We start from the raw sequence: 15,239 nt of genomic DNA on the forward strand, positions 1-15,239 counted from the left end.
GTAGTGGTGCATGCCTGTAATCCCAGCTACGGGGGAGGCTGAGGCAAGAGAATTCCTTGAACCCGGGAGGTGGAGGTTGCAGTGAGCCAAGATTATGCCACTGCACTCCAGCCTGGGCAAAAGAGTGAGACTTCATCTCAAACACACACACACACACACACACACACACACACACACAAAACAGTGACTTAATTATAATTCAGAATAATTATTAGACCAAGATTTTCACTATTTTCTTCATTTCTCTCCTAGTTGAATGACTTTGGGCAAATCTTTTCACATCTAGGGTGGCTGTTTTCTCCTTTGTAATGAAGATACGTCAAAGTTTATGAATACAGGCTTATCTTGTTTTATTGTACTTTGCTTTACTGTGCTTTGCAGATATTGCTTTTTTTTTTTTTTTTTTTTTACAAATTGCAGGTTTGTGGCAACCCAGCATCAGATAAGTCTGTCAGTGCTGTTTTCCCAACAGCATATGCTTACTTCATGTCTTTGTATCACATTTTGGTCATTCTTGCAATATTTTAAACTTTTTCATTATTATTATTATCTGCTATGGTGATCTGTGATCAGTGATCTTTGATGTTACTATGATAGTTATCATAGGATGCCAAAAACCGCACCCATGTAAAATGGTGAATATAATCAATAAATGTTGTGTGTGTGTTCTAACGAGCTGCTCCATTTACTGGCTGTGTCCCCATCTCTCTTCCTCTCCTTGGATCTCCCTATTTTCTAAGACACAACAACATTTAAATTAGGTCAATTCATAACCCTACAATGTTGTCTGTGTGTTCAAGTGAAAGAAAGAGTTGCATACCTCTCACTTAAAAGCTAGAAATGATTAAGCTTAGTGAAGAAGGCATGCCGAAAGCCAAGAGAGGCTGAAAGGCCTCTTGTGCCAAATAGTTGTGAATGTAAAGGGAAAGTTCTTGGAGGAAATTGCAAGTGCTACTCCAGTGAACACATGAATGATAAGAAAGTGAAACAGCTTTATTGGTGATATGGAGAAAGTTTGGATAGAAGATTGAGCCAGCCACTACATGCTTTTAAACCAAAGTCTAATCCAGAGCAAGGCCCTAACTCCTCAATTCTAGAAAGGCTGACAGAGATGCAGAAGCTGCATAAGAAAAGTCTGAAGCTAGCAGATGTTGGTTCATGAGGTTTCCGGGATGAAGCCATTCTCCATAACACAAAAGTGCTGAGATCGCGCCACCGCACTCCAGCCTGGGTGACAGAGCGAGACTCCGTCTCAAAAAAAAAAAGTGCAAGGTGGAGCAGCAAGTGCTGATGTGGAAGCTGCAAGTTATCCAGAAGATCTAGCTAAGATAACTGATGCAGGTGGCTATACTAAACAGCACATTTTCCACGTAGGTGAAAGAGCTTTGTGGAAGAAGATTCCACTGAAGACCTTCATAGCTAGAGAAGAGAAATGAATGCCTTCAAAGCTTTAGAGGACAGGATGAATTTCTCACAAGAGGATAATGCAGCTGGTGACTTACATTTGAAGCCAGTGCTCCCTTAACATTCTGCAAATTCTAGGGCCATTAAGAATTATACTAAATCTACTCTGCCTGTGATCTATAAATGGAACAAAGCCTGGATGACATCACATCTGCTTAAAACATAGTTTTCTGGATATTTTAAGCCCACGGTTGGGACCTACTGCTGCTTATTAAAAAGATTCCTTTCCTTTTTTTTTTTTTTTTGAGATGGAGTCTCGCTCTGCCGCCCAGGCTGGAGTGCAGTGGCCGGATCTCAGCTCACTGCAAGCTCCGCCTTCCAGGTTTACACCATTCTCCTGCCTCAGCCTCCCAAGTAGCTGGGACTACAGTAAAAAAAAAGTTCCTTTCAACATATTACTGCTCATTGTCAATGCACTTGGTCACTCAAGAGCTCTAATAGAGATGAACATGGAGATTAATGTTGTTTTCATGCCTACTAACAAAAAGACCATTCTGCAGCCCATGGATCAAGAAGTAATTTTGACCTTCAAGCCTTATAAGTTAAGAAATACATTTTGTAAGGGCTGTAGCTGCCATAGTGATTCCTCTGATGGATGTAGGCAAAGAAAATTGAAAACCGGCCGGGCGCGGTGGCTCAAGCCTGTAATCTCAGCACTTTGGGAGGCCGAGACGGGCGGATCACGAGGTCAGGAGATCGAGACCATCCTGGCTAACAGGGTGAAACCCCGTCTCTACTAAAAATACAAAAAACTAGCCGGGCGACGAGGCGGGCGCCTGTAGTCCCAGCTACTCGGGAGGCTGAGACAGGAGAATGGCGTGAACTCGGGAGGCGGAGCTTGCAGTGAGCTGAGAGCCGGCCACTGCACTCCAGCCTGGGCGGCAGAGCAAGACTCCGTCTCAAAAAAAAAAAAAAAAAAAAAAGAAAATTGAAAACCTTCTGGAAAGGAGCCACTATTCTTGATGGCATTAAGAATATTTGTGATTCATAGGAGGGGGTCAAAATATCAATATTAGCAGAAGTTTAGAAGAAGTTTTTCCAATCCTCATGGATGACTTTGAGAAGTTCAAGACTGCTGTGGAGGAAGTAACTGCAGATGTGGAAATAGCAAGAGTACCAGAATTGGAAGTAGAACCTGAAAATGAGAAGATGGGACTGAACTGCTACAATCTCATGACAAAATTTGAACTGCTGAGGAATTGCTTCTGTTTTTTTTTTTTTAGATGGTGTCTTGCTCTATTGCCCAGGCTGGAGTGCAGTGGCATGATTCAGTTCACTGAAACCTCAGCCTCCTGGATTCAAGAAATTCTCCCACCTCAGCCTCCCTAGTAGCTGGGATTACAGGCGTGCTATCATGCCTGGTGAATTTTTGTATTTTTAGTAGAGACGGGGTTTCACCATATTGGCCAGGCTAGTCTCAAACTCCTGACTTTGTGATCCGCCTGCCTCAGCCTCCCAAAGTTCTGGGACTACAGGCATGAGCCACCACCGCCAGCTGAATTGCTTCTTATGGATGATTGAGGAAAGTGATTTATTGAGATGAAATCTACTCCTGGTGAAGATGCTGTGAACAAGATTGAAATGGTAACAAAGGATTTAGAATGTTACGTAAACTTTGTTGACAAAGTAGCAGCAGGGTTTGAGAGGATTGACTCCAATTCTGAAGGAATTTCTACTGGGGGTAAAATGCTATCAAATAGCATCACATGCTACAGAGAAACCTTCTGTAAAAGGAAGAGTCAATCGATGTGAATGTCATTTTTGTCCTAATTTAAGAAATTGCCACAAACACCCCAACATGCAGCAAACAACTCCCTGATCAGTCAGCAGCCATTAACATCAAGGCAAGACCCTCCACCCACAAAAAGATGATTATTCAGATGATCATTAGCACTTTTTAGCAATAAAGTATTTTTAAAGTATGTGCGTTGTGTTTCTAGACATTATGCTCCTGCACACTCAACAGACTACAGTAAGCATAAGATACGTACAATAAATACATTAAGATATTAAGAGTGTAACCATATTTTTTTTTTTTTTTGAAACAAGAGTCTCACTTTGTCGCCCAGGCGGGAGTGCAGTGGCTCAAACAGGGCTCACTGCAACTGCAAACTCCTGGGCTCAAGGGATCCTCCTGCCTAAGTCTCCTGAGTAGCTGGGACTACAGGTGTGTGCCACTACCTCTGCCTAATTTTTTTATTTTTTGTAGAGGCAGGGTCTCACTTTGTTGCCCAAGCTTATCCCCAATTTCTGGTCTCAAGCAATCATCCCGCCTCAGCCTCCCAAAGTGCTGGGATTAGAGGCATGAGCCACCACATCCAGCCAACGTAACTTTTATACACATGGAAAACTAACAAATTTGTGTAATGTGCTTTATTGTGTTATTTGCTTTATTGGATGGTCTGGAACTGAACTTGCAATATCTCCAAGGTATGCCTGTAATTGAGTGTTTACACTGGTAAGAAATGTATTTGGATATATAATAACCTGTAAACTAAGAAGCTTGAACTACTGAATAATCTCCAACTATTAATACCTACCCACTCTGATCTTATTTCTGAAAGAGACAAATTACATTCAAAGCCATCCATTGTCCCCAATGACATAACGCAGTGGAAATAGCTAAGTAGAAGACTGCTAAAGCAACTGGTTTCCTGAAGACACAGGAGACTGGAAGGTGGGAGTGCAATTTGTAGTAGTTCCAATAACGAAATCAAAAGTCAGCCAGGTGTGGTGGCTCACATCTGTAATCCCAGCACTTTGGGAGGCTGAGGGAGGCGGGTCACCTGAGGTCAGGAGTTTGACACCAGCTTGGCTAACATGGCAAAACCCTCTCTCTACTAAAAATACAAAAATTAGCTGGGTGTGGTGATGGGCGCCTGTAATCCCAGCTACTTGGGAGGCTGAGGCAGGAGAATCGCCTGAACCCTGGAGGCAGAGGTTGCAGTGAGCCAAGATCATGCCACTGTACTCCAGTCTGGGCGACAAGAGCAAACCTCCGTCGAGAGAGAGAGAGAGAGAGAGAGAGAGAGAGAGAGAGAGAGAGAGAGAAACAAAGAAAGAAAGAAAAGAAAGAAAATCAAAAGTCAGAAAACAATCAGAAATTCAGTAACTGCACATGCAGTTACTTTAAACTTCCCCCTTCTGTCTGACTTCTCCCTGCCTGAGACGTGGCGCTGAGCCTTCCCGTGTCTGAGGCTCCCAGTGCGCCTTGCGCTGCGCTTTGGCGGGAAAGGTGACCTCAACCGGGGGTCAAAAAGTCACTGTCGCGCCCCAGCGGGTGACCGTTGAAAGAAAGCGCATGCGCATCGGGCAGAGCGCGTGCAGCCTCTTGCAGCTCTTCTGGTCTCCGGTGCCCGCCCCTCAGACGTAATGTAATATATATTAGTGTGTATATATGTGTGTGTGCGCGTATATTTTACTTTTTAATCTCTTTTTCTGTCAGCTTCCCCCTACTTTTAAGTTTCTTAAGGTCTTAGTGGTAAAACATTTGCGGGAAAAATGTATACCCACTTACTTGTCAACAGAGGTTCTTGAGATCGGGTGAGTACGGACGGCGAATTCAGGATTTGTCAGAATAAATTTAAACGTTTAACGTAAATAGGTTCTTCCATGAAGTTTGCCTCTTCAGTAAACTCTTCAAGCTGAATTATCTGATTAAGAAAAGTGAAATTGGGGCCGGACACGGTGGTTCACGCCTGTAATCCCTCCAAGTTGGGCGGCTGAGGCCGGAGGATCATTTGAGACCAGCCTGACCAACATGGCGAAACCCCGTCTCTACTAAACATAGAAAAAAAGATAGCGGCCGGGCACAGTGCTTCATGCCTATAACCCAGGCACTTTGGGGGCCGAGGCGGGTGGTTCACAAGGTCAGGAGTTCAAGACCAGCATGGCCAACATGGTGAAATCCCGTGTCTACTAAAAATATAAAAATTAGCTGGATGTGGTGGCACGCCTGGAGTCCCAGCTGAGGCAGGAGAATCACTTGAACCCGGAGGCGGACGTTGCGGTGAGCCGAGATCGCCCCATTACACTCCAGCCTGGAGACAGAGCGAGACTGCATCTCGAAAAAATGAAAAATAAAAAGAAATAAAACTAAAAAAATTTAGAGGGTTTGCCAGGCAGTTTTTTATTACTGAACACCTGCGTGTACAATGTTGTCCGTGTTTGAATGTGTATAGGGAATAAAAATAGGACGATTGTGCCTTTTTTTTTTTTTTTTGAGGCGGAGTCTCGTTCTGTCGCCCGGACTGGAGTGCAGTGGCCGGATCTCAGCTCACTGCAAGCTCCGCCTCCCGGGTTTACGCCATTCTCCTGCCTCAGCCTCCCGAGTAGCTGGGACTACAGGCGCCCGCCACCTCACCCGGCTAGTTTTTGTATTTTTAGTAGAGACGGGGTTTCACCCTGTTAGCCAGGATGGTCTCGATCTCCTGACTTCGTGATCCGCCCGTCTCGGCCTCCCAAAGTGCTGGGATTACAGGCTTGAGCCACCGCGCCCGGCCGATTGTGCCTTTTTTTTTTTTTTTTGAGACGGAGTCTCGCTCTGTTGCCCAGGCTGGAGTGCAGTGGTGTGATCTTGGCTCACTGCAAGCTCCGCCGCCTCCCAGGTTCACACCATTCTCCTGCCTCAGCCTCCCAAGAAGCTGGGACGACAGGCGCCCGCCACCACGCCTGGCTAATTTTTTTTTTGTATTTTTAGTAGAGAGGGGGTTTCACCGTGTTAGCCAGGATGGTCTCGATCTCCTGACCTCGTGATCCGCCCGTCTCGGCCTCCCAAAGTGCTGAGATTACAGGCTTGAGCCACTGCACCCGGCCAACAGTTTCTTAATAACCCTTTTGTTTGAGACTTGCTAGTCAAATGGCTTCAAATCAGGACCCTACTCAAAATAGTTCCACTGCAGTATCGACCTCTATGTTTTTGAAGATTTTATTTTAATTAAAGAAATTCAAATTTATTCACATAAAATTCTGTTGAATTTTATATGTGGTAAACTGAAATGTTAGAGAAAAAAATGAGCTCTAAGTTAAAGCTTGTATTTGTGTCACAAGGTTGAATTAAAGAAAATACTTTATCAGAAGAAGATGGCCACTGCCCAGTTGCAGAGGACTCCCATGGTATGATTTCTTGTATTTTGATATATCTTAATATAGCCGCTTTTATTGTTTCTTGAAGTCTCAGCTACTCTGTTGTCACATTTGGAAGTTAGGGCTCAACTATTTGAGGGTTTTATAATACCAGGAAACTGCATGTTTTAAGAAATGAAGATATTTGCTAAAGTATTTTGAATTAATTGAAAGTTCTATTGGATGTTTGCTGCATTGAATTAAATTGCTCATTCACATTTAATTTACATTAGATATTAATGAATACTGCTTTGTTGCTTTGATGAAATTATTGTTCATAGCGGTCCACCTCCAGAACATGAATGTTCAATATATAAGCAGAATAAAAATAAATAAATAAGAAAATGAGGCCAGCCGGGCGCAGTGACTCACGCCTGTAATCCCAGCTATGAGGGTGACTGAGGCAGGAGAATCACTTGAACTCAGAAAGGGGAAGTTGCAGTGAGCCGAGGTAGTACCACTGCACTCCAGCCTGGGTAACAGTGAGACTCTGTCTCAAAAAGAAAATTAATGGGCCGGGCGCGGTGGCTCAAGCCTGTAATCCCTGCACTTTGGGAGTCCGAGACGGGTGGATCACAAGGTCAGGAGATCGAGACCATCCTGGCTAACGCGGTGAAACCCCATCTCTACTAAAAAAATACAAAAAACTAGCTGGGCGAGGTGGCGGGCGCCTGTAGTCCCAGCTACTCGGGAGGCTGAGGCAGGAGAATGGCGTAAACCCCGGAGGCGGAGTTTGCAGTGAGCTGAGATCTGGCCACTGCACTCCAGCCTGGGCGACAGAGCAAGACTCTGTCTCAAAAAAAAAAAAAAAAGAAAAAAGAAAATTAATGTTTGTAACCCAGAGACAAATATGCGTTTGTTATCTTTATATAGGATTTTGCATTACACTTAATCTCTATTAAACCTACTCAGTGACTAAAGAGAAAAATCAATGTTATCTATCCACGTATTATGCATTTACAGGCAGTTAATCTGCAAGGGGATTCTTAGGTTTTTTAGGTACTCTTTGTTTTTGATAGCCAGTTAAAACTCTTTGTTTTTGCTAGCCAGTTAACTTCTTGGCCTTTGCAAGTGAGGCTTGAGCTGAGGCCTTTGCAAGTGAGGCTTGAGCTGAGGCCTTTGCAAGTGAGGCTTGAGCTGAGGCTGAGGTGAGAGGATCGCTTGAGCCCAAGAGTTTGAGATCAGCCTGGGTAACAGTGAGACCTCATCTCTATGGAAAAAAAAAACGTTAGCCAGGCATGGTGGTGCATGCCTGTAGTCTCAGCTACTTTAGAGGTTGTGCGAGGATATATGAAACATCATATATGAAATGTCTAGAATATGCAAATTTATAGGGACAGAAAGGCTAGTGGGTGGGACATGGGATGGGATAAGGGACAGGGAGTGATTGCTAATTGGTATGGGTTTCCTTTTTGGGATGAAGAAAATGCTATGAAATTGATGGTGGTGATTGTTGCACACACACCTCTGTGAATAAACTAAAAACCGGCCGGGCGCGGTGGCTCAAGCCTGTAATCCCAGCACTTTGGGAGGCCGAGGCGGGCGGATCACGAGGTCAGGAGATCGAGACCATCCTGGCTAACATGGTGAAACCTCGTCTCTACTAAAAAATACAAAAAACTAGCCGGGCGCGTTGGCAGGCGCCTGTAGTCCCAGCTACTTGGGAGGCTGAGGCAGGAGAATGGCGTAAACCCCGGAGGCGGAGCTTGCAGTGAGCTGAGATCTGGCCACTGCACTCCAGTCTGGGTGACAGAGCGAGACTCCGTCTCAAAAAAAAAAAAAAAAAAAAAAAAAAAAAAAAAAAATAAACTAAAAACCATTAAACTGAAAAACACTTTATATGGGTGTCCCAAAAAGGTGTTTTTAAAATACCAGCCATGGGAACCCAGGAGGCGGAGCTTGCAGTGAGCCAAGATCGCGCCACTGCACTCCAGGCTGGGCGACAAAGCGAGACTCCGTCTCAAAAAATAAATAAATAAATAAAATAAAATAAAATACCAGCCACTACTAATATTTGTTTTATTTATCCTCAAAATACTAGTATTTGATATATTTGAATATAATCTGAAGAATTATATAATTATTCTATACTTTTTTTTTTGAGATGGAGTCTCACTTTGTCACTCAGGCTGGAGTGCAGTGGCGCAATCTTGGCTCACTGCAACCTCTGCCTCCTGGGCTCAAGCAATTCCCTGCCTCAGCCTCCCAAGTAGCTGGGATTACAGGAGTAGCTGGGTTTACAGGCGTCTGCCACCATGCCCAGCTATTTTTTGTATTTTTAGTAGAGATAGGGTTTCACCATTTGGCCAGGCTGGTCTTGAACTCCTGACCTAGTGATCCACCCTCCTCAGCCTCCCAAAGTGCTGGGATTACAGGTGTGAGCCACTGCACCTGGCCTATACTTTTTTAATGAAATAGTTTGTGCCCATCAACTTGCATCCAATTGAGGTTGTAGGCAGCTGTGATTGTGCCACTGCACTCCAGCTGGGGCAATAGAGTGAGACCCTATCTCAATTTTTTAAAAAATTTTAAAAATTAAAAAGATTTTTAGGTACTTTTTGCATGTGTCCTTTAGGCTATTACCCTAGAAACACCCTCACATTTTACATCCCGCTGTGACTTTTGGGGGATTACTAACCAATATAGGGAGGAATTCTTGGGGCAAGTACTATGCTTATACAAAATTAGATCTATGTTAAGAGAAACTACTTTATTTTTAATAAATTTAAATAAAGTGTTCTATTTTCCCTTGAATTTTAGAGTGCACTGGTATTTCCCAGTAAGATATCAACTGAACACCAGTCTTTGGTGTTAGTGAAGAGGCTCCTAGCAGTTTCAGTATCCTGTATCACATATTTGAGAGGAATATTCCCAGAATGCGCTTATGGAACAAGATATCTAGATGGTAATATAATATTTATTTTAAAGCTTTATTTTAAAATGGTATTTTTATTTTTGCTTGCTCTAAAACTATAATTTTTGACTTAGAAATTTTATTTTAATAGAAGCTTTATTAATACAACTCATATACCTGACAGTTCACTTGTTTAAAAGTGTACATTTCAACGATTTTTAATAAATTCCCAGAGTTGTACAACGATCACCACAGTCAATTTTAGAACATTTCTTCATCTCAAAAAGAAACTCCATACTCATTAAGCCACTATACACTTCCCCTCAACCTTCCCAGTCCTAGGCAATCACACACTTTCTGTCTGTACAGATTTACTTATTCTGGATATTTCATATAAATGAAATAATATAAAATGTGGTCCTGTCCAGGTGCAGTGACTCATGCCTGTAATCCCAGCACTTTGGGAGGCTGAGGCGAGCGGATCACAAAGTCAAGAGATAGAGACCATCCTGGCCAACATGGTGAAACCCGTGTCTACTAAAAATACAAAAATTAGCCAGGCATGGTGGTGCATGCCTATAGTCCCAGCTACTTGGGAGGCTGAGCAGGAGAACTGCTTGAACCCGGGAGGTGGAGGTTGCAGTGAGCCAAGATTGAGCCACTGCACTCCAGCCTGGTGACACAGCAAGACTGTGTCTCAAAAAAAAAAAAATTGGTCCTTTGTGACTGGCTTTCAACTAGCATGTTTTCAGGGTTCCTCCATATTGTAACATGGATAAGTGCTTCATCCCTTTTTGTTGCTGAATAATGTTCTATTGTATGGCTGTACCACATTTTACTTATCCCTTTACCAGTTGATGAACATTTGGGTTCTCTTTTTGGCTATTATGAATAATGCCACATTGATGTACATGTTTTTATTTGGATACCTAAATGGTTTTAAAATATATATATTCAATACCTTTAGAAGCACTTAATCATAAAATTTTTCCTCAGTTTCTCAAGTATAATTTCACCTGAAATTATGCTTATAATGATGAAAGAAATCGATAGAAAACATTCTGTTATTTATAACTTTATATAGTAGTAGTGTATGTTCTTGTGCTATTTTAAGGAAGTAAAAATACGGCCAGGGCCAGGCGTGGAAGCTCATGTCTGTAATCCCAGCACTTTGGGAGGCTGAGGCAGGAGGATCACTTAAGGCCAGGAGATCAAGATGAGCCTGGTCAACATAAGGAGACTCCATCTCTGTTTTTTTAATTAAAATAATAATAATAATAATACAGTCAGTTTATACTACAATAACTTATTTCTCAGTACGTTATACATGCATAATATTATACACCAGTTATGTGCTGGGCAATATGGTAAGCACTATGTTATGTACGATATCTTGCTAATTCATGTAACAGTCCTGCAAATACCTGTTTTTCAAATAAGGAACTTGAGGATATGAGATATTCTGTGTTTTCCACTGTGTTACATGTTGCTTCTTTGCAGGCCTCTTTGTTTTTGATAGCCAGTTAACTTCTTGGCCTTTGCAAGTATTTAACTGGGATAAGATTCTAAGATTCTTGTATAACAATGGCATGGAAGCAACATATCTAATTTTATGGATTCCATAATTTTTTTATGAAATGTTTTTGTACCCATCAACTTGCATCCTAATTATTATGCTGGCATTTTATAATAAATATTAAAAGACTACTTTCATATAACCTTTCTTCCTTTAATTACATTGATAATATTAATCATCTGGGTATTAATTATTGCTATTAATAATTTACCTGTGCTGGGCACGGCGGCTTATGCTTGTAGTCCCAGCACTTTTGGAGGTTGAGGCAGGCGGGTCACCTGAGGTCAGGAGTTCGAGACTAGCCTGGCCAACATGAGAAAATCCTGTCTCTACCAAAAAATACAAAAATTAGCCAGTCATGGTGGCACGCCTGAAGTCCCAGCTACTGGGGAGGCTGAGGTAGGAGAAAGGCTTGCCTTGGGAGGCAGAAGTTCCAGTGAGCCGAGATCATGCCACTGCACTCCATCCTGGGTGATGGAGTGAGACCCTGTCTCAAAATAATAATAATTGTAATTATAATTTACCTGTAATACACAGCTGAATAAAATAAATTTCATTTAAAATTTCTAGTTGTTTACTTTTCTTAAGTAACTCTATATTTCATCTTTTTGTGTTTAGATCTTTGTGTCAAAATATTGAGAGAAGATAAAAATTGCCCAGGATCTACACAGTTAGTGAAATGGCAAGTAAAAGAATACCTAAAGAGAGAAAATTATTTTTTCTTATATTACTTTTTTTTGTACCTTGGATACCTTCTGGTGTTTAACCAAATTTTAGTGAATCACTCTTTAATGCTAGATAGCATTTTTGTAGGTCATTAAGTTTTCCACTGACGTTTTCCTCTCCTTGAAGTCTGGGTATTTAGAAAAATAAATTTTAAAAATAAATGTTCCTTTATTTTATGCCCCATGCAAGCAGGCTTTATTTATTTTATTATTGTTCCCCACAAATAGCTATCAGACATTTTGTATTTTCCCTTCCATCCCTGTCCATCATTTTACATTTCTACAACATTGTTTTTTATGTTTTGTCTTGTTTAAAGCTAGTTAATAAGAAGGGAGCTTTAATAAAACATTTTTGTATTATTTAGTAATGAGATAATATGGAAATTTATGAAAATAACTCTTTTCTGGAAATGCATTCAGTCTAAAAATGAATCCTTGATTTTTTTTTTTTTAGGATGCTAGGATGTTATGATGCTTTACAGAAAAAATATGTAAGTCTTGCAATCTCTCTATCCTTTTTTTCTATAGTTTGTGATCTACAAATCTAACTGGAATCATCATGTAGTAAAACATTCATTTGAACTAACTTGAGTGTAAGTCAGTCTGAGTTACTGAAAAGCCTAAACATTTGAATATTTTAAAGACTAATCATCAAGTCATTTAAAGCTAATGGAATTAATACTAAACAAATTTTTCCAAGCTAGTTTTTTAAACACTTATTTGTATTAATAACACATGTTAACTTATAAAAAATTAATGAATTAAAGAGTCTTTTCAAATAGTTTATTCATTAGTTTCACATGCCCTCTACAAACTTGTTTATAGTAATAATTTAATAAATTATTTCCTTATTAGGGTTCAAAAATAAATTTCCACATAATCTAGGTTGAATTGTCACAAATTCTGAATTAGCAAAATTAAGAAGGTTTTAAGATGGATTGTAAGCCTTTTTGCATACTTAATATAATTTAGTATCAACATGTATAATGAAGTCCAGCACTAGGCTAATTGTGAAGAAGATGAATTTTTATTCATGGTTCCTAACCTTCCCCATTAAGGTGTAGTAAGTATTGAGCATCTGTTATGTGCTAGGCATTTCTTCTAGGTAGGAACTGGTTAAGCTAACAGTGATCAACAAAACAAAGAGAGTCCCTTGTATAGTAGGAAAACAAGTAGTTAATAAAACAAATCATATACTTTTCAATAATGTAAAATGCCATTAAAATTTTTAGCAAAAGTATGTGGTAAATGGAAAGGTAAGGTAACTTTAGATGGGATGGTCATAGGAGCTTCTCTGAGGAAGTGACATTTAAGAGACCTGAATGAGAAGAAACCAGCTAGGCACTGATTTTAGGAGAGAATATTCCCAGCAGAGCAGCAATTGCAAAGAATTGGAAGGAAGTTTAGAGAGTTCCAGGAAAAAAAGAAGGCCAATATGACTGAGGGCAGTTGTGCAGTGGGGGTGAATAACATGAGATGAGCCTGGGCAGATAAGCAGGGCCAGAGCACTCAGTGGATTTTATTTTAGGTGCAAAGAAAAGCCATTCGAAGGTTATATGTAGAAATGTAATATTTGATTTACATTTAAAAATTGTTTTAGACCAGGCACGGTGGCTCACGCCTGTACTCCCAGCACCTTGGGAAGCCAAGGCAGGTGGATCACCTGATGTCAGGAGTTTGAGACCAGCCTGGCCAACATGTTGAAACCTTGTCTCTACTAAAAGTACAAAAATGAGCTAGGCATGGTGGCATGCCTATAATCCCAGCTATTCAGGAGGCTGAGGCAGGGGAATCACTTGAACCTGGGAGGTGGAGGTTGCAGTAAGCTGAGATCATGCCACTGTACTCCAGCCTGAGGAACAGAGTAATACTCTGTCTTAAAAAAAAAAAAAAGTTTTAAATCACTTTGCCCACAACTTAGAGAATCTGCTGTAGAAGGAGAATAAGATTGGGAGTAAGGAGAATAGCACCTAGGCCATTACTGTAGTACTGGTGAGAAATAATGGTTGCTTAGACCAGGATAGCAGAGAGAGGAGATTCAGAATAGATTTGGCAGTAGAACTGATTGGATTTGTTGATGGACTGGCTGTGTAATATAAGGAAAAGATCAGAATCAAGGATGACTCTTAGATTTTTGGCAGATCATTTTATTAAATTATTTTCTATGATTTTCTTTTCCTATGGTCTCTAAAACTTCCTCCCTGGGGCCCTTGAACTCTCAGCTGTTTCTTTTTTCAAAATCAGTTCTCATTGTTTTCAGTATAACACATATATTGTGTTATTTCACAATATATATTTTTTTCCTTGTAACTGGCAGTAATGTCCTTTTTGCTTACATCAATGAAATAAAGTGCTGACATGAATTTCAATCATCAGTGATTTTACTAGCAACAGATATTTCAGGGGATAGGGAAGCATATCTAAGGTGCTGCATTATAGGCATTGATCTTATGCAGTCAAGATCTGCAATGATTATTTGTTATTAGGAATACATGTTGAAATAGGACAAAGAATTCTTATGATTCATAATGAAAAAATATTTTGTAGACTACAAGTAAGATTTTTTGTTCTTTGTTGTATTTCAGCTAAGGATGGTTGTTCTAGCTGTAAGTATTTTTAAATTGTGTGTTCTTTTTAAAATGCTGCCAACTTTGGCCTTGCTTAATTAAATAACACTAAAACTATCAATTGATTATGTCACATTATTGGAATAACTGATCTAGTCAATGGAATGAAAAAGTAATATTTTGCGTGGTCATTTTTATTTGTTTGTTTTGCTGAGTTCACATGAAGTTTAGTCTAAATGTCTTAATTTTGCTCTTGAATACTTAGCCTTAGATAACTCAATTGTAAATTGTTTTTAAATAGGTATACACAAACCCAGAAGATCCTCAGGTAAGTGTGCTTGAGTTACTAATGAAACATAATGCCTCTAATATCTAAAAATAACATAAAACATAATATAAGAATATCTTATGCTTTTAATTATGCTTTAATCAATATACTTTCATATATATTTTCACATTTGAACTTCATAAAACTCTTCTGAGGTAAGGCAGGGCTTGGATTGTTACCTTTAAACAGATTAACATGACAGAGATTATGTGACTGATCTTAGGCCACAAAGCTTACAAACTGTTAGAAATGACTTAAATCTCCTGACGTCTAATTCTTTACAGTATTTTTTATGCTATATGTTAGAATTATGAAAGGGCTTGAGTTTTAGGAAAGTAAGAAAGTCATCTTTAAACTTAGAATATTCATCCCAATTCAGTCATGGCTAACTATTTATCTTACAATTAAAGGAGAGAAGGCAGAACATGAAAGGGAAAACCGGAAGATAAGAAACAAGGGGGAAAGATCTACTGAGTGCTTACTCTACATTAGGCTCTGTTTTTTGGGGCTTTATGTGCATTATCTCATTTATTCATCCCAGCTTTCATGAGGTAACCACTATTAGCATCTCCACTCTACAAATTAGGAAATCTAGGTACAA

General features: G+C 40.2%; 1 protein-coding gene across 8 annotated transcripts in view; it reads left to right on the forward strand.

Annotated features, from left to right (window-relative positions):
* The window catches only part of HORMAD1 (HORMA domain containing 1), a 41,365-nt gene that overhangs the window by 13,089 nt on the left and 13,037 nt on the right, over positions 1–15,239 (forward strand). For 3 of the 8 annotated variants that reach the window (XM_033197136.1, XM_033197130.1, XM_033197135.1), the window contains exons 1-7: positions 4,526–4,838; positions 6,514–6,579; positions 9,349–9,493; positions 11,637–11,700; positions 12,198–12,234; positions 14,329–14,349; positions 14,612–14,638. In XM_033197136.1, the coding sequence (XP_033053027.1) occupies positions 6,547–6,579; positions 9,349–9,493; positions 11,637–11,700; positions 12,198–12,234; positions 14,329–14,349; positions 14,612–14,638 (327 nt within the window). In that variant the 5' untranslated portion in view covers positions 4,526–4,838; positions 6,514–6,546. Of the gene's footprint in view, positions 1–3,688; positions 4,142–4,524; positions 4,839–6,513; positions 6,580–9,348; positions 9,494–11,636; positions 11,701–12,197; positions 12,235–14,328; positions 14,350–14,611; positions 14,639–15,239 lie in introns of those variants that run through there. The other 5 variants (XM_033197133.1, XM_033197129.1, XM_033197131.1 and 2 more) reach the window with 5 other exon arrangements.

This window comes from Trachypithecus francoisi, unplaced genomic scaffold (genome assembly GCF_009764315.1).
Source record: "Trachypithecus francoisi isolate TF-2019V2 unplaced genomic scaffold, Tfra_2.0 Lachesis_group5, whole genome shotgun sequence".
Lineage (NCBI taxonomy): Eukaryota > Metazoa > Chordata > Mammalia > Primates > Cercopithecidae > Trachypithecus > Trachypithecus francoisi.